The 26,422-nt window shown below is 38.6% G+C and overlaps 3 protein-coding genes across 8 annotated transcripts in view; 2 read left to right on the top strand and 1 right to left on the bottom strand.

Annotated features, from left to right (window-relative positions):
* The first annotated feature begins 386 nt into the window (after positions 1-386).
* LOC137026750 (phospholipid phosphatase 1) lies at positions 387-9,635 on the top strand. The gene is made up of 6 exons (XM_067394213.1): positions 387-860; positions 4,139-4,290; positions 4,588-4,859; positions 6,478-6,535; positions 6,760-6,936; positions 7,039-9,635. The coding sequence occupies exons 1-6, from the start codon at positions 746-748 to the stop codon at positions 7,156-7,158; spliced, it is 894 nt and encodes a 297-aa protein (XP_067250314.1). The 5' UTR covers positions 387-745; the 3' UTR covers positions 7,159-9,635.
* Positions 9,636-9,781: 146 nt separating this feature from the next.
* ark2cb (arkadia (RNF111) C-terminal like ring finger ubiquitin ligase 2Cb) lies at positions 9,782-22,547 on the top strand. 5 transcript variants are annotated; one of them, XM_067394212.1, is made up of 8 exons: positions 9,782-10,158; positions 16,424-16,733; positions 18,203-18,331; positions 18,409-18,532; positions 19,034-19,138; positions 19,226-19,321; positions 19,436-19,539; positions 19,622-22,547. In XM_067394212.1, the coding sequence occupies exons 1-8, from the start codon at positions 10,098-10,100 to the stop codon at positions 19,737-19,739; spliced, it is 1,047 nt and encodes a 348-aa protein (XP_067250313.1). In that variant the 5' UTR covers positions 9,782-10,097; the 3' UTR covers positions 19,740-22,547. The 5 variants fall into 5 exon arrangements, with proteins under 5 accessions (XP_067250313.1, XP_067250312.1, XP_067250310.1 ...); XM_067394211.1 differs by having other exon boundaries at positions 18,200-18,331; XM_067394209.1 differs by having other exon boundaries at positions 11,010-16,733; positions 18,200-18,331.
* Positions 22,548-25,247: 2,700 nt separating this feature from the next.
* loxhd1b (lipoxygenase homology PLAT domains 1b) overlaps positions 25,248-26,422 on the bottom strand; it is a 38,702-nt gene continuing 37,527 nt past the window's right edge. For both annotated transcript variants that reach the window (XM_067394207.1, XM_067394206.1), the window contains 2 exons: positions 25,829-25,981; positions 25,248-25,753 (listed from right to left, as the gene is read on the bottom strand). In XM_067394207.1, the coding sequence (XP_067250308.1) occupies positions 25,273-25,753; positions 25,829-25,981 (634 nt within the window). In that variant the 3' untranslated portion in view covers positions 25,248-25,272. The remainder of the gene's footprint in view (positions 25,754-25,828; positions 25,982-26,422) is intronic.

Genomic DNA, 26,422 nt, shown 5'->3' with positions numbered 1-26,422 from the left:
ATCATTCATGGAACGTTTTACCTGAAACATTTTAGTTGGATGTTAGTTTGTTTTTTAAACGTTCAGAAAACATTCATTAAGGGAATGTTTTCTCTATTTTATCATTTTGCAAGTATGACAGGATACTTTTGAATGTAACAATCATAAAACATTTAAAAACCTGGATGTTTTGAACATTGTGCAAACATTCAGAAATAGTGTTTTCATAACTTAAGGGGAACATTAACAAATTGTTCTTAGAACAAATTTCTGTTAGACACATTGCAACACTGATTCTGTTATTTCCCTTTTTTATTAATGTGAAGCTGCTTTGCAACAATCTGTATTGCATAAAGTGCTATTTGAATAAACCTGACTTGTATAGTATGCATATAGGCTGTATATATATATTATATTATATTAGATATGACCTCTGTTTGTCTATTTAACCTGAAAAGTGAATGAGAATGCAGAATCTCTGCTGAGGAAGAGGAAACGGTGGGCGGAGCTTGTAGATGATTGACAAATGGAAGGATTGACCTCACCATCATGCCATATGAAGTAACCGGAGATGTAACGGCGACATTCATCGGAACACTGCCATAAAACTCATTGATTCTCGCTCGTTAATAACGATAAAGACCGAAAAACTCATCCGGGTGTTTTTTTCGCTCGATGATCAGATTATCCGCAGCTTAACTCATGTGTTCCTGTTAACAAGTTAAAAGCTTCGCACATCCTTCTTTGTTTTATCTGATGTAAATAAATGTTCAACTGTAAGCTCTCCAAAGACTCGAGCAGAAGTGTTTTTGAGGATCTGAGAATGTTCGAGACTACAGGACTCTTGAGTATTTGTGTGGACGTCAGCTGTCTGCTGCTCGGTAAGAGTTCATTCACATTCACTCAAACTCCCTCAGTTTCTATTAAACTTGCCTTAGTATCGGATTGTGTTGATTTGACCGCGTTATTGATTGAACTGTTTCAGATTCTGATATGAATGTTACAATGTTTCACTGTCGCGAACTCGCAGCTCCGCGCATTGAATATTAATGAGGCGTTAAAAACGTTGACATCCATATTCAACATGTTCATACTCGATATATTCATGTACATTAAAATGCAATACAAAGACTCACTATTATACTCAAAAGTGCGAGCTTGTACAGAGATACAGTTCTTTTATGAGATGAGATAAGAGTAAATGATCACAGATAAGAGCGTTTACATCCACACATTCAGAGATGTTTAGTAAAACTTTAGCTAACGTTCTGGCAAGATTCTGAGCAAATGTTCTTACAGTAATGTTAGTAGAAAATTATAATGTTCTCAAATCATTAGCACAACAACATTATTCATACATCTTTCGTGGAGCGTTTTTGTCTGAAATGATTTAAAACGTTTTGGATGTTTGAAGAATGAGAAAATGGAATGTTCCCATAACCAAGAAAAAAATGTTTTAAAGCATTTTGAACGTTCAGAAAACATTCAGAAATAACATTTTCATAACTTAATGAGAACATTAGAAAAATATTTTTGTTAGATTGCACTCTAAAAAATGCTGGGTTCAAAATAACCCAAGTTCAGTTAAATATGGGACAAAACCCAGCGATTGGGTTGTTTTAACCCAGCGGATAGAATGTTTTAACCCAGCGAATGGGTTGTTTTAACCCAGCAAATTGGTTTCTTTAACCCAGCAATTGGGATGTTTTAACCCAGCGATTGGGTTGTTTTAACCCAGCGAATTGGTTTCTTTAACCCAGCGATTGGGTTGTTTTAACCCAGCAAATTGGTTTCTTTAACCCAGCAATTGGGATGTTTTAACCCAGCGATTGGGTTGTTTTAACCCAGCGGATAGAATGTTTTAACCCAGCGGATAGAATGTTTTAACCCAGCAAATTGGTTTCTTTAACCCAGCAATTGGGATGTTTTAACCCAGCGATTGGGTTGTTTTAACCCAGCGGATAGAATGTTTTAACCCAGCGGATAGAATGTTTTAACCCAGCGAATGGGTTGTTTTAACCCAGCAATTGGGATGTTTTAACCCAGCGATTGGGATGTTTTAACCCAGCGATTGGGTTGTTTTAACCCAGCGAATTGGGTTGTTTTAACCCAGCGAATTGGTTTCTTTAACCCAGCGATTGGGTTGTTTTAACCCAGCGATTGGGTTGTTTTAACCCAGCGAATTGGTTTCTTTAACCCAGCGATTGGGTTGTTTTAACCCAGCGATTGGGTTGTTTTAACCCAGCGATTGGGTTGTTTTAACCCAGCGAATTGGTTTCTTTAACCCAGCGATTGGGTTGTTTTAACCCAGCGATTGGGTTGTTTTAACCCAGCAAATTGGTTTCTTTAACCCAGCAATTGGGATGTTTTAACCCAGCGATTGGGTTGTTTTAACCCAGCGAATTGGTTTCTTTAACCCAGCGATTGGGTTGTTTTAACCCAGCAAATTGGTTTCTTTAACCCAGCAATTGGGATGTTTTAACCCAGCGATTGGGTTGTTTTAACCCAGCGGATAGAATGTTTTAACCCAGCGGATAGAATGTTTTAACCCAGCGAATGGGTTGTTTTAACCCAGCAAATTGGTTTCTTTAACCCAGCAATTGGGATGTTTTAACCCAGCGATTGGGATGTTTTAACCCAGCGATTGGGTTGTTTTAACCCAGCGAATTGGTTTCTTTAACCCAGCGATTGGGTTGTTTTAACCCAGCGATTGGGTTGTTTTAACCCAGCGATTGGGTTGTTTTAACCCAGCAAATTGGGTTGTTTTAACCCAGCAAATTGGTTTCTTTAACCCAGCAATTGGGATGTTTTAACCCAGCGATTGGGTTGTTTTAACCCAGCGGATAGAATGTTTTAACCCAGCGGATAGAATGTTTTAACCCAGCGAATGGGTTGTTTTAACCCAGCAAATTGGTTTCTTTAACCCAGCAATTGGGATGTTTTAACCCAGCGATTGGGATGTTTTAACCCAGCGATTGGGTTGTTTTAACCCAGCGAATTGGTTTCTTTAACCCAGCGATTGGGTTGTTTTAACCCAGCGATTGGGTTGTTTTAACCCAGCGATTGGGTTGTTTTAACCCAGCGAATTGGTTTCTTTAACCCAGCGATTGGGTTGTTTTAACCCAGCGATTGGGTTGTTTTAACCCAGCGATTGGGTTGTTTTAACCCAGCGAATTGGTTTCTTTAACCCAGTGATTGGGATGTTTTAACCCAGCGATTGGGATGTTTTAACCCAGCGATTGGGTTGTTTTAACCCAGCGATTGGGTTGTTTTAACCCAGCGATTGGGTTGTTTTAACCCAGCGATTGGGTTGTTTTAACCCAGCGATTGGGTTGTTTTAACCCAGCGAATTGGTTTCTTTAACCCAGCGAATTGGTTTCTTTAACCCAGCGAATTGGTTTCTTTAACCCAGCGAATTGGTTTCTTTAACCCAGCGATTGGGATGTTTTAACCCAGCGATTGGGATGTTTTAACCCAGCGATTGGGATGTTTTAACCCAGCGATTGGGTTGTTTTAACCCAGCGAATTGGTTTCTTTAACCCAGCGAATTGGTTTGTTTTAACCCAGCGATTGGGTTGTTTTAACCCAGCGATTGGGTTGTTTTAACCCAGCGAATGGGATGCTTTAATCGTGTGATTGGATTATAATCCATATAGTATTTTTAATCAATAAGTTGAGTTAAATAAAACAACCCAATCGCTGGATTTGTCCATATTTAACCCAACTTGGGCTGTTTGAACCCAGCATTGTTTTAGAATGTAGTTTCAGCTTCACTATTAGCTGAATGTTATATACATAATTAGATCTTGAATAGAAATGCTCAGAATGTTTGTGCGTGAGGAAATTCCTCAATGGAAAGACTGTGATTCCTAATTAAAGTTAATGGCCACAGTGAGGAATTCACCGGATTGGATACGAATGCCAGAATAATAAGACTTGTCTGGTGTTTTGTTTAACCTCTATCTATTGTTGAAGTTATTCAAGCATAATGGTGAATGTTCTTCTCGATTCCTCTCTAATTATATACTACTACCAACAGCATATCTATCAAAAAATAAAAATCAGCAATGAAGGGCCATTCAATACCTCATCGATTACGCTGGTTATGCTGCATTTCTTCTTTGACACATTTCAGCAATTTCTTTGCCATTTCTTTTAGTTGGACTTCCGTTCGCGGTGTTGAATATTCAGCACACGCCGTTCAAAAGAGGCTTTTTTTGCAGCGACGACACCATCAAGTACCCTTTCAAAGAAGACACCATATCTTACCAGTTACTGATGGGAATACTGATTCCATTCGCTCTGCTGCTGGTAAGCGTTCAGGTGCTTTCTTGACCAGGAATGCGTTATTGCCACTACAACTGAACTTCATACAATACAAATTAACATACTCAGTTACAGTCATTTGTATGGAAGCTCGCTATGGAAAAATAAAGGAAAATGGGACTTTTTATCTCACAACTCAGATTTTTTCTCCTTGCAACTGTGAGTTTATTTCTCAGAAGTATGGCTTTTTTCAAGAATTGTTATAAAGTCTGAATTGTGCGATATAAAGTTTTTGTTGGAAACAAGCTTCTGTACGTTTGACATCTGTTCTCTTCACCACAGATCATCTTCGGCGAGTGTTTTTCGATATATCTGAGGTCCAGAGCTTCTTTCAGTTGTGAATATATCGTGTGTGTGTACAAGGCCGTGGGATCGTTTGTGTTCGGAGCCGCGCTGAGCCAGTCGCTGACCGACATCGCCAAATACACCATCGGCCGGCTGCGGCCACACTTCCTGACCGTCTGCAAACCGCACTGGAGCCTGATTGACTGCAAGTCAGGTTATATCGAGAACTTCACCTGCACTGGAGATCCAACTCTCACCAATGAGGGCCGGTGAGCGAAACGCTGACGATCATTACTGTATGCTGGCTGGAGAAAGTTATTTAAATGTATTCTTCTTCTGAGAGTAACATTTCTGACTCTGTCTCATCCGAGAACCACCGAACTCAGCTCAGACCTTCAGACTGTCTGACTCGCGTTAAATCTTTTCTGATTGATCAAAACTCTGAAAAATCCCACAGACTTACATTGACGGAAAGTTCAGTTGAGCTCAACTGTCAGCTGACACAATATCTATCTATCTATCTATCTATCTATCAATCTATCTATCTATCCATCTATCCATCTATCTATCACAATGATTAGCTAGCCTAGGACATGCTAACAATGTGTTAAATCATGCTAGAAACATGATAAAACATGTTAGCAATGTGTTAAAACATATTAAATCATGTTAGCAAATTAAAACATGTTAGCAAAATGCTAAATCGTGCCAACAATGTGATAAAATGTTAATTCATGCTAACAACATGCTACAACATGTTAACAACATGACAGTTTATGCTAGCAACATAATAAAACATGTTCATTCATGTTAACAATGTGATAAAATATGCAAACAATGTTATATTTCATGTTAACATGATAAAAAAAGTTAATTCATGCTATCAATGTGCTAATTAATGCTAGCAATGAATTAATTAATGCTAGCAAACATGTTACCAACATGTTAAATCACATTAGTGATGTGCTAATTCATTGTAGAAAAATGCTAACAATGTTGTAAATCATGCTAACAGCATGTTAAAATACGCTAGCAATGTATTAAAACATGTTAGCAAAACAACTATTTATCATACTATCTATCTATTTATTGTAATTACTAGCTAAACCAGGACATGTTAACGTGTTAAATCATGCTAAAAACATGCTGAAACATGTTAGCAATGTGTTAAAACATGTTAAATCATGTTAGCAATGTTAAAACATGTTAGCAAAATGATAAATCATGTTAGCAAAATGCTAATTCATGCCATCAATGTGATAAAACATGTTAATTCATGCTAACAATATGCTACAATGTGCTAAAACATGCTAACAACATGTTAATTCATGCTAGCAAAGTGATAAAATATGCAAGAAATGTGATATTTTGTGTAAGCAACTAAATGCTAAAACATGCTAATAATGTCGTAAAACATGTTAGCAAAACATGTTTAAACATGCTATGTGTTAATTCATGATAATGTGTTAAAGTATGCTAATTCATGCTAGTAATGTGCTAAAACATGTTACCAACATGTTAAATCACATTAGTGATGTGCTAATTCATGGTAGAAACATGCTAGCAATGTGCTAAATCATGTTAGCAAACATGCTAAAACACGCAATGTGTTAATACTATTTTTCTTTCTAATCTACAGTATTTAGATTCTATTCTAATCCATTTATCTTTCTATCTGTCTGTATGTTTTCTGATAGACTGTATTGTCTTCAGACTCTCTGGTCAGGCTTTCTCAAAGCTTGTCTTGATGAACTTTATCTAGTTTTGATGCTGATTGAACTCTCACATTCAGAAAGCAAAATTCATTTGTTTGTTTTATCGAGTGCATTGTTTGATTTATAAAATAACACGATTAACTAATAATGATGTTCAATCTTCTACTGACAGGCTTTCCTTTTATTCTGGTCACTCTTCGTTCTCCATGTACTGTATGCTGTTCCTCGCTGTAAGTGACAATATTTCATCCGTTTCATCAATTTAAGGTGAGACACTACAGGCTGTTTGAGTCAGAAATCACACATTTCTATATTCTGAAGGCCTGTTCATATATCATTCACCTGATTTATACAACGTTTTACTCCTAAAAACATGGTAAAATGCTTTTTTTTTACCTTGTGACTTTTATTATATATGTATGTATATTTATGCTAATATATTTCCTCTTTAAAGCTGTATCTCCAGTCTAGACTGAGGGCACGATGGGCACGACTGGTGCGGCCGACTCTCCAGTTCTCGTTTATCGCTGCTTCTCTGTATGTGGGTCTGTCCCGCGTCTCTGATTACAAACACCACTGGAGTGACGTTCTCACCGGACTCCTGCAGGGAGCCGTCGTGGCGCTGTTCACCGTAAGTCATTTAATGAACGTGTGCCGTACGGCGGCTGAAAGGCCTTTAATATATAACCAGCACAAACGGAACGTTTAATCATATTTTACGTTCACGGCGCAGGTGTTCTTTGTGTCGGATCTCTTCAACGCTAAGTGCGCATCAGATAAAGATGAGGAGATCTCCCACACGAGCCTTCAGGACACGTCAGATTCACAGAATCACTACGGCAGCACACAGTGAGACAAAACCTGCTGCACACGGACGGAGTCGCAGCAGGTTTTACATTCTTAGTGTAACATGCAAATCTTTTCTACAACATACGCAAAAACATTCCACTCAAACACAAGTGTCCGTTTTCATAATGTAGGAACAAACAGTGGAGACATTTAGTGCAAGAAGTGGGGGGTTTCGAATAGAAGAACCATTTTTGGTTCCTCAAAGAACCTTTCGATGAGTTCTTACAAGAAACACTTTTTCATTGTTTGAAGAACATTTTAAGAATCTAAAGATCTTTTTCACTGTAAAGAACCTTTAGTGCAATGGAAAGGTTCTGTGGATGTTAAAGGGTTAGTTCACCCAAAAATTAAAATAATGTAATTTATTACTCATGTCGTTCCACACCCGTAAGACCTTCATTCATCTTCAGAACACAAATTAAGATATTTTTGATGAAATCTGATGGCTCAGTGAGGCCTGAGCAATGACATTTCCTCTCTCAAGATCCATTAATGTACTAAACACATATTTAAATCAGGTCATGTGAGTACAGTGGTTCAATATTAATATTATAAAGCCACGAGAATATTTTTGGTGCGCCAAAAAAACTAAATAATGACTTATTTAGTGATGGCCGATTTCAAAACACTGCTTCAGGAAGCTTCGGAGCGTTATGAATCTTTTGTGACGAATCAGCGGTTCGGAGCGCCAAAGTCACGTGATTTCAGCAGTTTGACACAATCCAAATTATGAATCGGCCATCACTAAATAAGTCGTTATTTTGTTTTCTTTGGCGCACCAAAAATACTGAGCCATCGGATTTCATCAAAAATATCTCAATTTGTGTTCTGAAGATGAACGAAGGTCTTACGGGTTTGGAACGACATGAGGGCGAGTAATTAATGACATTTTCATTTTTGGGTGAACTAACCCTTTAAAAGGTTATTCATGGAACCATCAATGCCAATAAAGAAGCTTTATTTTTAAGTGTACGTACAACTACAGGTTACTTCTCTGAGTTTATGTGGCGTCAAAGAACGCTGCGAATATCATTGGGAACGGTACGGCATAACAACATGAACAAATCACTCCTGTCATGCCACTAAAAGTTAAGAAAATGTCAAACTTTTGCTGTAACGCAATGACACACTCTTTCAACCTCCTCAAAACTGAGCCTTCGCATCTCTATCCATCAAACGCTCCAAACAATCCAACATTTCAGTCTGATAATAGCAGTGCAGTAACCAACATGAGCAACAGTGTTATATTTCCTCAGATGTGAAATGAAGACTGCTACAACAGTTTTGCATTATACACTTGACTGTAGGACACTTTCTTTGTGTGCTTTATTTAAAGCCCGTTCACACCAAGAATGATAACTATAACGATAACTATATTAGCGTTAACACCAGCGGACAGTATCATTCTGTTTATTATACGCGCTGCAGTTTTGTCGTCAGTTGCTTTAAAGGTGCAATGTGTATTTTAGGATGATTTATTGACAGAAATGCAATATAATATCCATAACTATGTTTTCAGTGGTGTATAAAGATCTTACATAATGAACCGTTATGTTTTTATTAATTTAGAATGAGTCATTTCTATCTTCATACACTGCGGGTCCCCTTACACGAAAGTCGCCATTTTGCGCCGCTATGTTTCTACAGTAGCCCTAAAGGGACAAACTGCTCTACAGATTAATGGCTGTTATGTTAATTAAAGTTTACTAATTACAGCAAAGCAGGTAAGTGTACTTTACCTGTGCACGCCGTTGTCTCGTCTCCCCTCAGATTCGTTGTAATGGCAATCCTGTGCGCAGTTCTCAAAATACCCACAAGATGGCGGTGTTTATCTGTAAATCTGATATTACAAAACCGATATCCGACTATGGTAAAATGCTTAAATATCGGTAAATCGATATATCGGTCGGTCTCGAGAAGCAACCTCAAATAACATGATATTTAACCCCTGGAAGGGGAATCCCGACAAAAATGCGGATTTTACCCTCCGGAACACGATTTTTACCGCGGTTGGACTAGTTTTGAGTAGCAGTTGTCTATTCAATATTGTTCCTCTGCGTCATTATCGTTATAGTTGTGGTGTGGGCTCACTATTTAATAATTTTTAAAACTATATCTTTATAGTTATCGTCCTTGGTGTGAACGAACCTGACAAATTTTTTTGTCAAACTGTTATAAGAAAAAGTAAAGCATGTATGGGACAAATATGAATAACCAAAGTGTCTATTGCATTAAATTCAATTAATTGTGTGTATATATTTTATTATTTTTATTGTTTTTAATGCAAACGGACCACAAGCTGTAAATACTGAAGCACTTGTATAACAATTTTTGCCTTTTTGTTGAACAGCGCTATTTGTAACTTATCTTTTTTTGCTGTTTATATTCTAACTCATTGGTGACCATGTTATTGAGAACCAATGAAACATGGTACAGGAGTACTGTAAAAGATTTTTTGCAATTAAAGCTCAGCTAGACCAACTGTGTTGTAGTTATTAATCATTCCTAACATGCACCCTTTGTGTGATGCACATGTAACTGTGAACTGGATTGCAATGTTTAGGGTTTGTATAAACCGATTCATTCATACAAGCGAAAATGAGTGCATGTAAATTCACCTACTGTACTGATGACAGTGGCGCCTCTAGTGGTCAAATAATGTCATCGCTCCAACAGCAATCTGCTGCTTTCGAGCTTTGGACAGTGCGATTCATTCCAAACGAACACGATTCGCGGATTCGTTTGAGAGATACAAATGCTTAGTGCATCGGTTCGATCGAATCATTCAGAAGAACCGATTCAGTAGAACGACTTGTTGGCGAATCGAACACCGCCGCCACTCTTCTTTGTCCTCGCGGTGACTGACTGTATATGATCCCGCTGAATGTACATTATTTATTCATCCGTTTACACTCTGTATTCATCAAACAGAAGATCTGAAGGATGGTGTTAGTTCATGTCGGATATTTGGTTCTTCCTGTCTTTGGCTCAGTGAGAAATAGAGGTATTTATAACACATTATTTCACGATCAGATCACATCTAAGGCCTTTTGCTTGTTTAATGCATGATTATTAAACCCCATGATTGATCTATATGCTGCTGTAGGTCCATACTGAGAGGATATTCATTAAAAACCGGTGATTTGGTAACGTTATTTATTTAGCGAATCAGTGAGGTTTGATTCGGATCTGAGGTAATCTGTTAGCTAGCTGACTGAAGGACGCTTCCCGCTTCAGATTTCACTTTAAAGTATATTTAAAATCAATTGATTGGCCTTTATGAGGGATATTCGGTATATTTGATAGATTTTCGATTCGTTTTATCGTGTACTTGAGCGCTGTATGTATTTGTAGAGGTTTATGTGTGAGGTTTGGTTTTTACCTCAGAAAGCTAACGATGCTAATTCAGGCCTGAGTTTAACGGACAACAAAAAAATCACTTCAATAATTTAAGAGTTATTTAATGCTCATTTAATTAAAAAGTAAGTGTATAACGCGAGTTTGTGTTGAAGCCTCAGAATGACAGCATTTCATCATAAAAAAGCTGATTTGTTTAAAACAGTCGATTATTTTTTGATCAATTAACAGCTACACCTCATTAACTTAATCATTTACACTGATATGCTGAGGAAAACCACGAAACTAGCAACTTTACCTCCATCACTGATTTCATGAAGCTTTTTTGATTTCTGTTTCTGATCTTCTGTCTCATAGTTTGATTTCATGTGCTTTATTTCTGTTCTTATCTCCTGTCTCATAGTCTATGGAGGCTGAATCTACATTCTGCATTATCAGATCATTGTGTTTTAATGATCATCTGTGTTCTGATCCCTCCTCATTTCCTATTTCCATCAGAAGACGACAAACATCTCAGATCTGCTCCCTTCCTGAGAACAAACACACTAAAACCAGAGCTAACACATTTAGAGCGTAAACTACTGTCTGTATGTCAAGTGCTGTAGTTTAACCCACATCAGTAGCTCTAGAAGAGTGACTCATGTATGTCCCATCCAGCTTTGATAGTCAACATGTATGTAAATTCCTGTAAAATGGATGCATTTTGTGCTTGGATGATCACCAAACCCACACACCTATAGCCGTCACCTATGGAAGCTTGTTTCCGCCATGGAACGGAAAAATAAAAAGGGTAATTGCGCTTTATATCTCGCAATGCTGACTTTTTTTTTAACCCCGGTGCGACGTTTGGCGCTATTTTATGTATTGCCTTTTTTTCATTTCACATACTTTAGTAATCATCATAAGTTAGGTATCATTTGAAAGCGGAAATCGGATGTTGCGTTACCATGGAAATGGTACTTTAATTTCTTTTAGCAAGCTCCTCCCCTAGTGGGTGGTGTCAGGTTTCATATATTTATTTTCAACGCATATAGTCAGAAAGGTCAGTTTGCATAAAAAAATTCAATAGAATGTCGGTGACACCCGGTGGCTATTTTTGGTACAGTGCGTAAAAATCCAGCAGGAACTTCAATTTCCAACTTAAAATTTGGAACGCAACTTGGTTAGGCATATGGCTTACACTTGATAGCAGTTTTAGTAAAATATATTTGATAAATGAAAATAAAAATGTTTAGTATCATACATTTTATTTAACCCCTTAAGGTGTCACCGGCCCTCCAGTGCGACGCTCGGCGCCATTTTTATTTATTGCTTTTTTTCATATTACATATTTTAGTAATTATCATAAATTAGGTATCATTCGAAAGCTTACGAACTCAAGATTCAGTTTCTGAAAACTGTTTTGAAATTGCATGTTGCGTTACCATGGAAACAGTACTTCTTTTAGCGAGCTCCTCCCCTAGTGGATGGTGTCAAAATTGTCGATTTGTAACAGGAGAATGTCGGTGACACCCGGTGGCTATTTTTGGTACAGCGCCAAAAACAAAATCTCACAGGAACTTCAATTTTTGTGATATCAACATCAAATTTGGAATACAACTTTGCTAGGCATATGGCTGTTTTAGAGTAAAATATATTTGATAAAACTTAAATTTTATATAAAATAAGTTTAGTTCCGTACATATGATTTACAGTAAATTTGAACTTCCATAACTTTTTCATACTTTTACTTTTTTTATTTTTGCTGGGTGTCTTCTTAAAAAAAAAAGAGGTCTGTACGCAATTATAATCATTTACGTTTGAATAGTACATTTTCATGTTTATTGTCAAAAATGGGGGTGACACTTAATGGGTTAAAAAAGTTATGGCTGAATTGCAATAGCGAGAAAAAAGTCAGAATTGTCCGATAAAAAGTCGCAATGACCTTTTCTGTTTTTTATTCCGTGGCGGAAACAAGCTTCCATAGTCACCTGCATAACGTGTGCTTCATTCATCGCCTTCTGATTTTACACAATCATTCACAATCATGTTTAGAGGATAAGCAGAAGACAATTGAAAACGATTGGCTCGTTGCAACGAAATTGTCCAAATTGACATTGTCCAAAATGCCATCCATTTGGCAGGGATGTTGATTTCCTGCACTGCTACTGAGATCCTCTATTAGAGCAATGCAAATGTCTATTGTTTGGTTGTGGTTTCTCTACCTTTTGTTCTGGTAATAGACTTTTAAGTGCATGAATCACATTATTATTATTCATTTTATTTTGATTCTACATTGAATAGACTCCAATGTAATCTTTCTGTAGTAAAGATGTACCCTGCTGTACTGTAATGTGCTGTAGCCGATGCATCTGCTCATTGGATGTTGCTTTTGTTCTGTTAACCCTGTACTGAGCATGGTGGGCCTTGCTATTGGTCAATGTTGTTTTATTTGTTGCATGGACTTATTATTATGACACAAATCCACATATACTAATATTTTTCAATAAAGAATATAGTATTTTTCCTAACCTCCAGTGTGCTTCTTGCTGATTTCCATTTATTGTCTCCCCCCTCCACCTCCTCCCTCTGCTGTGACCGATAGACTGATTTCCTCGCTTTTTCATCATGAGACCTCAATGAGTTGATCTGTGGTCATTTACGCTCATCATCGAGGCACTTGAAGGTGCAGTGTGCATTCCCGACGGTGAACAAATTAGATGCATTTCCAATAACACGAAAAAAGGACGTAACGCTGCACCTTCAAGTCTTCTCACAGTAAATGATCCGGATGCAATGTAAACGTGGCCCTTTCTCTGTGGTGTGTCCAGGTATATCCACACATTTCATCTCCGTTATTGAATATCCCACGAACACATTGAGCGGTGGGCACGTCCCATTTCTCTGTGTGATCAAGAGCACATTATACATGATTTCGTCTGGTGATTTGGGCTTATGTGTTTAATTCCTTCATTCTGAAGTAGAGTGGAGTAGTTCTGCTTTTCTGTTTCTCATTTTGTCCACGTCTACTATAACTATTTTGTTAATTTGGAGTTTTCTTTCTCATAATGAATATTTAAGTATTCTCATGTTTTTTTAACCCATAAAATGGTGCGTTGATTCATTCGCCCATTCACTTGTTGTCTTGTAAGTGGCCAGCAGATGCCTACCTCACAACACCGCAAACTCATGTTTCAAGCATTCACCAGTCCAGTGAAATATTAAATCTCAGACTGTTGTACTTCTGAATGAAGGGCATTTAACTTCTATGTAGCCTATTTAATGCATGGTTAGTCTTTTGTAATATGAGCTATGTCTTTTTTAGTCCTGACATTTCAGGAAAGGAGATTATATTTAGTGTAATTGTTGCTCTGTCGACAAATATTCACGTAAAGTCAAACACTCTTAAAAATGCTGGGTTAAAAACAAGCCAAGTTGGGTTGAAAATGGACAAACCCAGTCATTGGGTTACATTTTTGTCCAACATGCTGGGCAGTTTTATTTAACTCAGTTATTGCTTAAAAATGACTATATGGCTTAAAATGAAGGTTGGAAATGAAAAGGAGGCAACAATAATAATCAAAAGGTGAACATTTATTAAGAAGCAATTTAATGCATGCTTATTGTTTTAAATATTATTCATTATTTATTCATTCCAACATACTTTGGGCTCATTTTAAGCAAGCAAAACAACAACTTTTAAACAATAATTGAGTTAAATAAAACTGCCCAGCAGGTTAGGCAAACATTTAACCCAGTTGCTGGGTTTGTCCATTTTCTACCCAACTTGGGTTCTTTGTAACCCAGCATTTTTTAGAGTGTAATAAAGCATGCAAACTGCATATCTTACCTCTTGCACAATCAAAAGCCTTTTGAGTTCCTGCGATTTTTCTGATGTAATTTCTGCTTTATGGACCAAGTTGAAGGGTTAATCTACATCTACAGAGATGTTGATCTTGGATAAATCACTGTAAACACGTTCCTTAAGATCCCCATCAACCAATCAGATTTTAGACTTAGGAGCTTCAACAACGTTCTTAACCCGCAGTGATTTTGAGCTTGGGATAATTGATTGTTTTTCCAGTACCAATAGAGGATGTTGATTCAGGAAGATGTCCTACTTTGTCCAAATCACTTCACGTCCATAGAGACGTCATTGGCTTTGAGTTTTCATTTTAAAAGAGAGCACATGGATAATGGTTTGGGAAATGGTTCCCACACACTTATCCAAAGTTCTGTCATTAGAAAACGCAAAGCCCTTCATTGATAATGCGTGACAGGCTAACAGCTCGCATAAAAATACATCTAAATCCAGACGTTTACTGCATGCTCAGACATTTGGCTGAGAACTTGAAGCAGCTGTGGATTCCTTCAGCTGTCCAGGAGCTCCGTCTCACAGACTCTTGTGTGCTTTTAATGTTCACTAAATAACTGTAGACTGTTCACGAGGACGAGGTGAGGAGACACTTCTGTTCACACAGCTGTAGAATATGGTTAGCAATTCTGTTTGGAGCACTCGATTATTTTCTCCTAACCAGTTAATTTCATTGGTTAACTCGATCAAGAAAAAATAATAGATGGATCTGATCATGAGAAACACTAGTGCTGTCTACACTGGGAAAAAATTGGTGTAGGATTTACTTTGCAACAACTTTCATTCAGAAATTTTAAGTAAATTTCACAATTACAAGGAAACACAATTGAATTAAACCTGATTTTTTTTTTTTTTTAAGTACAGCAGTACTCTTGTTTTATTTACAAATTTACAACTGCATCTGGATGTTCTACCAATGCTGCACTAAGGTTAAGTTTAGGGTTTGTGGTTAGTATTTGTTTTAGTGCTGCACTTTGATTAACATGACCGATTAAATCCGGTTTCACACGGGATAGACGATTCACACTCAGTTTGGTTCTGAAAGAAAACAACCGTATTCTACAATGAATGTGACTACCAGAAAAGTTCAGTGGCCGGACGCATAAACTGCTTAAAATAATTAGTCATCAAATTTTTTTCTTTAAGACCGGTCCTGACTTTTTTAAGTTAGTTACATAAAAAGGTACATTGGTCTAATTTGAATTTGAAAAGTAGGACTGATTGATAACCCATTGGCTAACTGGTAGTTGGTCAGACTATTTCTTCTTGACATATTGGATGTGTTTATGCAACTGGCCACAGGACTAGAGAACGATGCCATTTCAACTAGACTTGTCAAACTATTTAAGATGAAAGAAAGCGTTGTGTTATTGTAGAGCAGAATTGGGCAACCTATGGCATGCGGAGGGTTAATCACTGGCACGTTACGACAGCTAGAGATTTTAATTTAATTTAATTTAAATAAAGTCCCTCAAACTTGCATATAGACAAACATTTTGAGGTAATCATTGCTCACAGTAACAGCCTGTTTTATTAAGTTAGGTACTATTAAAGTGAGATTTTAACCCACACCAGTGTGCAGATCCCACAAACCACTGCTTCAGTGATTATCCGTCCATGTGCCATGAGAACGTTTTTTGGTAAGAGGGAAAAACAAAAACTAAACTGGACAAAATGAAACCAAAGTTTTAACCACAAACTGATGAGGTCGAACTAAAGTTGCAAGTCTTGATATTTTCTACAGATGGTTGACTCATGAGAATAGTTAAAGCTTCAAAACTTCACTTACCTGTTCATGTGCATCTAAAGTAAAATCGATTTACAATCCCAAACACTGACTGTATGAATACAGCGACCCAAACCACATTCACTGCTAACAGACTAACGCAAACATGCTGTTCGAACACAATTCACTCACCTTCACTCTTCATTTCCCATCACACCCCACTGCTGACGATTAATTTCTTCTGGAAGTTCATGCAGGAGAGGATGAAGGCCGAGCCTCCAGCAGCGGTTTAATCCCCACTCGTAATTTGCTGTGATGTCATTGTTCTTGCAGGATCTCATTTTAACAGGCATCAGCACAGTCATGCTACCTCTTGCCGGCATTTCCACGTAGGCCCGCAGGCCCAGATCCCTGTTGATTTCCCAATGCCCCATCCAGGACAATCTCAGACGGGAATGAGCCATCACCTCGGCCCCGCGCACCAGCCAGCTGCGGCGTTGCATCCCCCTCTCAACCACATACCAGCGCCACCGTTCCAGGACATCCCGGCCCCGCCCTTCCTACCTCAGGCTTTACACCAGCAATACCTCATCCAGCAGCAGATCCTGGAGGCCCAGCACAGGAGGATACTTCCACAGCCCAGGTGTGTTTTAACGAGAAAGCAAAGTCGATTGGTTGATTGCATGGTTGTGGTTTGCTATTGGTGGATCTCATGTGAGTGACAGGTTGCCCCGCCCTCATCGACAGAGAAGTCCCTGCAAGAAGGGAGGGAAAGTTATTTTGGTTCAAGATTATGAGGCACATTCATTTAAAACAATAATGAGGTGCACAGTTAAATCATTTATAATAATGATAAAAAATAAGAATTTGGGTAATTTTAAGGCAAGATGCTACAATTGGCTTGGGTTATTTTGCCTTTCATAACTTTCTGAAGATTAAGAAAACATCCATAATACACAATTAAGTGTTTATTTTATTGCACTTTATCTATCTGCATTTGTAGATTTCAATTACATTACATATCTTTTCTCAAAATGAGTTTTTTCTCCACTTTAGCATCACTGACATACACCAAACTTTACAGTTTTATTCCTAACTATATTCTAAAAGTTTTTACTGAGGGGTTTGTTCATATATCATTTGACTGATAATATAACATTTTATTCCCCAAAACATGGTGAAAATTCCCTCTGTAAAAACGTTTAATTATAATATGTAAGCAAAATAAAACAACCTGTTTTTTGTTCTGGACATTTATGCAAATTAGTGCATATTTAAAGTATATTTAAATTAGTTACATTTTTACCTTATTCACTGATGTGTCCTGCCTTAATACATTCCATGTCTTATCCTTAAGGATTCTTCAGTGGTTATTTTTGTATCACCTAATCAAGCAATCAAAGCTGCATTTTACTTTTCAGGAATATTTTAAAGGAATAGTTCCTGATAATTTACTCTCCTCCATGTCATCCAAGATGTTCATGTCTTTCTTTCTTCAGTCGAAAAGAAATTAAGGAAAACATTCCAGGATTTTTCACCATATAGTGGACTTCACTGGGGTTCAACGGGTTGAAGGTCCAAATGTCAGTTTCAGTGCAGCTTCAAAGAGCTCTACATGATCCCAGACGAGGAATAAGAGTCTCATCTAGAGAAACCATCGGACATTTTCTAAAAAAAATAAAATAATTTATATACTTTTTAACCACAAATGCTCGTCTTGCACTGCTCTGTGATGCTCCACGCATGACGTGATCATGTTGGAAAGATCACGCGTGACGTAGGAGGAAGTACCGATCCAGTGTTTTCAAAGTGAACATCAAAGACTAAGTCAAACGGCCTTTACAAAAAAAAGGTAAAACATCAATGTCGGACGATTTGGACCTTCAACCCGCTAAACCCCAGTGAAGTCCACTATATGGAGAAAAATCCTGGAATGTTTTCCTCAAAAACCTTCATTCCTTTTCCACTGATGAAAGAAAGACATGAACATCTTGGAGTAAATTATCAGGGAATTTTAATTCTGAAGTGAACTAATCCTATTTCAATACCAGATCTCTGTTGTGATTTGTTTGAGGCTCAAACTTTTCTTTTCGCTCTGATTTTTCCCAGCAGACACGCTCCAGACAGAACCCTTCCCCATCCACAGACACTGCGGCCGCCGTATGAATACCCACCATCCTTTCACATTCCCCCACCGCCGGTCCCGCAGCAGCCGCGCTACCTTGCTGAAGGAACAGACTGGTACGTCTGTATTCAGTTACTTGATAGTACTCCGTTTGGCTTTGATCAGCTGACATCTGTCCTGTGTTTGTGTTCAGGGATCTGAGTGTGGATCCAGGCCTGCCGCAGTACCACGTCTCTCCCCTCACTCAGCATTATCAGCATTACCTGACCTCTCCACGACTGCATCACTTCCCCAGGAACACCACCTCGGCACAAGTGGTCAGTCTGCACCTTTGTACCTTCAAAATCACACTTACATTAATGCATTTGGCAGACACCACTTAGGCCAACTGTGGCCTAACGGTTAGAGAGTCGGACGTGTAATCCGAAGATCGCGGGTTCGATTCTCAATACCGGCAGAAGTGAATGAAAATTGTTCTCTTCCACTCTCATTACCCACAACTGAGGTGCCCTGCAGCAAGACACCAAACCCCCCAAAAATGGCCACTGCTCTGGGTGTGTGTGTGTGTGTGTGTGTGTGTGCAGATGGGTGAAATACAGAGCACAAATTCCGAGTATGTGATACCATACTTGGCTACAAGTCACGTCCCTTTTACATTGCATTAAACCTATATATTTGATCAGTTCATGCATTCCCTGGGAATCAAACCCATGACCTTGGCGTTGCCACTGTTGAAGATACATTTATCTCTCACATGCTCTTCTGAAAGTGTCAAAATGTAGCTGTTCATTGATGTTGTATGTTGTTGTCCTGCACAGGTTGTCCATGAGATCAGAAATTACCCATATCCTCAGTTACACCTTCTGGCTCTTCAAGGCCTCAGTCCGTCTCGCCACGCGTCTGCGGTTCGGGAGAGTTACGAGGTACCGTCACTCACCTCAGCTGAGGTACTTCATCACACATGCTCTCGTCGTCTCTCATGCAATATTTCCATGTGGTTTTGATTCCAGGAGCTCCTGCAGTTGGAGGACAGACTGGGCAATGTGAACAGAGGGGCTGTGCAGACCACCATCGAGAGGTTCACCTTTCCTCACAAGTATAAAAAGGTATGGAGAATTACCGGACCTTTTATACGTTCTTAATATTTGTATACTTGGTTGAACCTGTAATCTACTAAGCATAAGTTCGATTCGATTAATAACTGACCGTGCGATCCATAGAGAAGGCCTCTAGAGCTGAAGATCGGCATGGATGAAGAGGAGCTCGACACGGATGAGAAATGCACAATATGCCTCTCGATGCTTGAAGACGGAGAGGACGTCAGGTAGCTTGACGCTCTGTTGCACTTAATCTCTTAATGGGAAAATGGTGGCGCTAATCTTTGATTTTGGGTTTTCTTTCCTCAGGAGATTACCCTGCATGCACCTGTTCCATCAGGCTTGTGTTGACCAGTGGCTGGCCACCAATAAGAAGTGTCCCATCTGCAGGGTAGACATTGAGACGCAGTTGTCCCCCGATAGCTGATGTCTCGTGTAGCACTAGCGAAAAGTCCTGTTGTCTTTCTTCGTCCCCTCGTGGGCACTTTGCCAAATGTGTGTCATCTCCATCACCACTCTCACCTCTGACCTTTGCCTTCTGAGCCAACTGATGATGTGCGCCGAAGTGGAACCGGGAGCACACGGAGAAGAACGAGTCTGTGGATGAAGATGGTGCTCTGTACGTGTGTGTGTTTAGGAGGCGAACGAACGGTGATCTCCGATGAAGACCAACCAAATGTTCTCAGTGGGTCACGGACGAAGCATTACAGCATATCACGTGTGGTTGGTCATGAACTTTAAACGAATCATTTGTGAAAAAAAAAAACACATCAGCGAATGAGAGAAGTGTTCAAAAAAGCTCCGTCGTCGTGTCTGTAATTATCGGAGGTGATGCTTGACGTCCGTATGTAATTGTGAGGCCAGGCTTGATATGAACTGTGACAGTCCGCATTTTGTCCAACGCTTAGAAACGTATCCACTAAATGCATGTTGAAGCGAGAGGCCGGGGTTCTTCTGGGAAACGCGACGAGAGGTCGAGGCGACATTCTACTAATCCTGAAGACACTGTGTTCTCGAAGAGTCACCACGAGTGAAACATGTACCTTAATGCCTGTAGCACAAGCACACGTCGAATAGTAACGGCATAACTCTGTGTTTCCATTGGCTCTGTGACTCGTGGTCTCGCTTGTAGAGTCATAATGTGCATGAAACCTGTTTGCTGCCATTTCTAGAGGACATGACAAGGGAGTAAAGCCATTTGTTTTATAGAAACCAAACATAACTTTTCTAAATCACTCTTTCTCCTTTTATTTCTTCTGTTGCCAACCTGTGTGCGGGGCTGGTACAGCTTCTCAACATAAGTAGCTGCGATGCTGGAAAAAAAACAAACAAACAAGTTATTTATTGTCGTCTTAATGTAGTTAGTGGTTATTTTTGTAAATGCACTCACTTTTTTCTGATGAGGTCGTGTGGTCCCTGCTTTTGCATTTGCACTCAGTAAGCTGTTTCCTTGCGTATCGTGCACTCCATCCCAAAAAAATGACAAAAAAACAAGGGAGCAGACTTTTTTAACAGCACAGTTTCTTCTTCGCGTAACGATAGTTGTTGCCTCACTGACCACTTTCAATGTACGTGACTGTTTTTCCGTAGCATTTCAGATGTCGTCGTTTGCTTTTGCAACTTTTCCCGAATTCAAGCGTTCAGCTGCTTGGAGCGGAAGCCAGGAAGTTGGAAGCATTTTCAGTCATCGTCGTGTAGCGCGTCAGTGATCTTTTCTCATCGTCCGTCTGCGTTTTATAGTTTACACATGATATTGTGCGTCGAAATGCCTTAAGTATTTAACAATCATAATTTATGACTAACTTTACCTACTATGGGTGCGTATTTAAGTTCCGAACTAGTATCGCAATGTAACCGATTGGTTTATTTATTTACGTCAGCATAACGTGTGTATAAATACCTCATTGTGCTATACTTTAATGGGAGTGCTTTGCATGCGGTTAAGTAAGTGTCAAAACAAGCTAAAAAACCCCAGCAGGGCGTGCTGAAATGTGCTCGTATGTGGTGCTGTAGTTTTTTGGTTACATTCCATTAATGCGATTTCAAAGAGTCGTTCGGCTGTGAGCTCGTAGACAAACTGGACTTGTTTTGCATGTCTCTCCTGTTTTTTGCACTCTCAGCTTTGCTGCCCTCTCACTGGCATCCTGCGAACATCGTCCGCTCGTCGCGTCGCTGGCGATCCAGGCCGCCGTGAATCTGTTTTCAGTCGTGAGGAGTGAGTTCAGCGCTTACTGTGATTGATTATAGCTGCTTGTCTTGTGCCCATCTGGCTTTAACTTTTGATTTTTGATCCGAAACTTAAAGTGATGCTTATTTTATTCCCATTAGTAGCAGTTTTCGTTTGCCTTTCAATCGGTACTTCATATAAGGGGCTTTAAATGTCTGAATGCAGGTCGTGTTGTGGTGTAGCTGCCGTATACGTTTGTCATGATTTTACCACTTCAGGTTATTTAGCTTCAATCCCCCAAATAATCTGCCAGCATGGCAGTAGTGTAAAACATTGATATGGCAGATAACTCTTATTTCCAGTGAAATAATTGTTTTTTCCTGCCAGCACCTCCTGGAATACTCATTACTTTCTACATCTGTAGAAATCGTTTCCTATACGCGAAAAAGAAACAATGGCTTTATATTGTATGATTTGTGTTTCTAGCCTGTGTAGCCTTAAAGTCTCTTGATTTGATCCATCTCTCCAGCAGATTTTGGACATAAGCAATAGTAGTGTCATGTTTCGCTAACAGACTGAACCGTAGATCCTAAAGCACAAGCTCTGTAATGCATGTCTTTCTCAGGTTTTAATATGCGTATGAGAATGGATACATATGTTAAAATATTTTACCATAAATATTTCTGATGTTTTTCTGCTGCTGACATAAAAAGAAAAAAGAAAAAAAAAAATAGTTGAATAACCTGCCAGTGAAAGGGAAGTGGCTCTTTGTACAAGACACTGCTGTGTGCTGTTACTGCGCAATGTTTTCTGACATGAATATTTTATAGCTCAAGTAGAAAAATATGTATTGACAATATTTAAGCAATAGCTTGGTGATTATAATGTATGATAACTAGATAAGTGTATATTGCGTAAAAAAAAAAGAAGAAGAAAATCTTAGATTCACTTTTGGTGGATTTTGTACTGTATTTATTACTAATGATGATGCAAAAAGTTGCATAGCTTAACCCAAATTTTTCTTTCTTTTTTAATTTCTTGTCTTGTATATGACCCTTTTTGTATGTGTTTTTTCAAATAAAATGTTGAAAATGCCTCCAAAAAAAAAGAAGCATATCCCATAATTCATCATGTTCGGGAACTTGAAGCTCCAAAGTCGCAAGATGTCAAGGTAAAAAGTTCCAGTGCAAGTTAAATGAACTGGATACAATCTCATTCATATTAAGAGGCAACACATTTAATTCTGTCATTTATTCCTCACCCTCATGTCGTTCCACACCCTTAAGACCGTTGATCTTCGGAACACAAATTAAGATATTTTTGTTGAAATCTGTTGGCTCAGTGAGGCCTGAGCAATGACATTTCCTCTCTCAAGATAAAGCCACGAGAATATTTTTGGTGTGCCAACAAAACAAAATAATTACTTATTTAGTGATGGCTGATTTCAAAACACTGCTTCAGGAAGCTTCGGAGCGTTATGAATCAGCGTATTGAATCAGCGGAGCGCCAAAGTCACGTGATTTCAGGAGTTTGACACGTGATCCGAATCATGATTCAACACAAAAGATTCATAACGCTCCGAAGCTTCCTGAAGCAGTGTTTTGAAATCGGCCATCACTAAATAAGTAATTATTTTGTTTTGTTGCCATACCAAAAATATTCTCGTGGCTTTATAATATGAATACTGAACCACTGTACTCACATGAACTGATTTAAATATGTTTTTAGTACATTAATGGATCTTGAGAGAGGAAATGTCATTGCTCAGGCCTCACTGAGCCATCAGATTTCATCAAAAATATCTTAATTTGTGTTCTGAAGATGAATGACGGTCTTAGTACGGGTGTGGAACGGCATGAGGGTGAGTAATAAATGACATTATTTCATTTTTGGGTGAACTAACCCTTTATTAATAATTGGTGTAGGGTATTGAGGATCAAAGTAAACAACTTATATTTTACACTGCACCACAATTAAACTTACCATATGGTTGGCAAGTTTAATTGTGGTGCAGTGTAAAATATAAGTTGTTTACTTTTAAAGTGAGAAGTACTGAAAGTTCTGGGCCAGTAATGTAGTAGTCCTAAAGGTGTTTAAGGGAATAAAGAAAACAAAACACGTAATTGAAAAAGGCTGTTTTCAATTAAAACAGAGTAATATGACAAATCAAAATAGAATATTTTGCATCACTGTATATTACTGTGGGTCGTTCAACATTTACATTGCAAAATAGTATTAAAAGTTTCGCTACTTACATTTTACCTCACACTCGTTCACCGTTAATACGGAAGCATCATGATGAAGTTCGCGCCCGGATACTGAACACTGAAACCCCGCCCTCTTTGATTTGATTGGACATCTCATATAATTTGACATTGACAAGTGCTGTTAAACGCGCTGAGGCAGACCAAATAACGTTATATTTTTAAACTTTTTAGTCAACAAAAAGAGCGATAGGTTACATTTCATTTATCAATAAAGAGTTTTTTTCCCGATGTGGTGCGGTGGTATGGTTTGAGTGTTCATTTTTTTACTACTGCAGTATAATTATTAAGAAATAACATCTGCTAAAAGAACATTTTCAGTCGATTAAAACATGGCTTATATGGTTATTGTAAATTTCACGAGCCAGCAGATGGCGATTTTGAATGTGGGAATCCTAAAATCTCATAAACTGCTTGGCATGCTCAAAATTAAATAATATTTCAAATCAGCAACGAAATCTGACATGAACTGCCTCACAAATGATTCTGCTCAAATAGCGTTAAAAAAGCTTATTTTTCAGGCTAGATGAGTCAATGCGCATGTGCAGTCTAGGTTTCTATGGGAACCAGAGCGTCTAACGGTAGCTGCAGTGACGCAATGACTTTATCAATCAGCGATTGCCTCTTTTACTTAGAAGGCGGGACTTATTCCGCCATTTTGCGCATTGCAGTTTCTTTTACTAAAAGGAGCAAACAGTGTTTCTATATCTATAGTCTTTGCTTTAGAATATGTTTGTGGCACCATAAACGAAAAACCTCAGAGCTTCACGAGGCTTAATTTCCATTTTGTTATATTAAAGTTAAAATGAGAGGAAAACAAGACGGAGAAACCCTTCAAAAGAAACTGGTTTCTCAAAAGAAAGGTGAGATGAAACACACACGATGCCTAACTGAGGCCTGAAGTAATAGAAAACTAAATAATGACAATAAAATGGAAAAGTTTAAAGACAGTCAATTAAATTACAATACATTTTTACCACAAGAAAATATTATCAGACTTTGTCTGGTTTCAGACCAGTTTCCGAATAAAAATAACACATGGCTTAAAACAATTTCTAGGCAAATGGGCTTTAGAGAACCAAGATCATTTAATGATTTCTCTGAGTCATAAATAAATGGGGGGAAAAATGACATTTATAAATTGACTTCCGTCAAATGTTCCAACACACTAAAAGCTAATAATTTTTCATAAATAATAAAAATAACAAATTAAAAACACTTAATAAAAAATTAAATATTTAATTTGTTTAGCTGCATGTCATGTGATCATTAAATGACATCAGAGAACCAGTAACGTGAATGTTGATAAGTCATTGAAGTCATTGATTTTTGCTTAATTATGAAAATATGTAATCTTAGACATCTCAGTTTTTGGCAGCTGACAAAGTTTGCAGGTTCGATACCTTGAGAATGTGACCAGATTTAAAGACAACAACATTGTCTCAGTACAAAGGAATTTATTTGAATTTCTTTAAAAAAGTACAAATAAGTCCTACTGTTTGGTCCCAAAAGTTCAAAATCATAAGCGTTTAATATTTAGGATACAGCACTCTCTGAGTTTGTCCATCGGCCTTATTTTTGTCCAACCACTTTCCACAAACGAAGATGGTGGTCACCCAGTTGGCGGTGTTGGTGACCTCCACACACTCCAGGAACCAGCCGGCCGACGTGCTCGTGTTGTCGTGCTCCACTCTGATCCGCAAGAGTTCCCCCAAATCCAGCATCTCCAGCAGGAATCGGTCCGTCTGTCCGCGTTCAAACAGGTTCCTGAACTTCTGCTTGAGCGCTCGCTTCCCTGAGTCTCCGTTGACGCCGTAGAGCGTGATGAAGACGTTGGCGTCGGTGGCGGCTTCCTTCACGTCTCCGGTGATGACGATTATTTCGTATTTGACGGGAACCAAACTGCGGACTTTGCTGGCGAAACTCTCCACGGTTTTGGTGCACTCGAACGTCATGAACTCGTCTTTCTTGGCAGCCAGAGGAATCCGTGCGTCACATGTGAAGTAGAATCTGCGGAGGAGGAACAGGGAGAATAACGCTCGGATCTGCTCAGTATTTCAGATGAACATGGTGACGTGAACTCACTTGTTTCTCAGCTCTTTCTCCGTGATCACCACCTCCTGCACGTGCCAGAAAGACTCGTTCTTGACTTTTTTCTCCTTCGTTATATGGCCCAAACAAATACCGACGATCTCTCCCACATTTTTAGAGGAAAACTCGAATGAATCCGTGGCACCACTGGAACAGAGTCAGATTATGATGCATTAGTAGTCATTCGTTCAGTAATTTATTAGAGATGCACCAATATATCAGCCAATAAAGCAGTTATTTTCACTAATCGGACATCAGACGGATTTAAAAACAGCCGATGATCAGGGCCGATGACATCCTGTCAATCAAAAGAGGGTGGAAAACTTCACGCAGCAGCTTGGAGAGCGAGTCTTTTATTCTAATATATAGCTTATAGTTGTAGCACGAAAAAAACATCCATGAACATCAAAAGGTTACCAATAACGCCCCTTTCACAAGATGTAATATCAGTCTCTGGTGTCTCCAGAATGTGTGTGTGAAGTTTCAGCTCAAAATCCCCCACAGATCATTTATTATAGCTTGTCAAATTTGTGTGTCCCTATAAATGCAAATGAGCTGCTGCTCCCGCCCCCTTTCCAGAAGAGGGTG

The sequence above is a fragment of the Chanodichthys erythropterus genome, chromosome 9 (genome assembly GCF_024489055.1).
Source record: "Chanodichthys erythropterus isolate Z2021 chromosome 9, ASM2448905v1, whole genome shotgun sequence".
NCBI classification, from domain to species: Eukaryota; Metazoa; Chordata; class Actinopteri; order Cypriniformes; family Xenocyprididae; genus Chanodichthys; species Chanodichthys erythropterus.
Note: the sequence above shows the minus strand (reverse complement) of the source record. Positions and strands in the feature narration are given on the sequence as shown.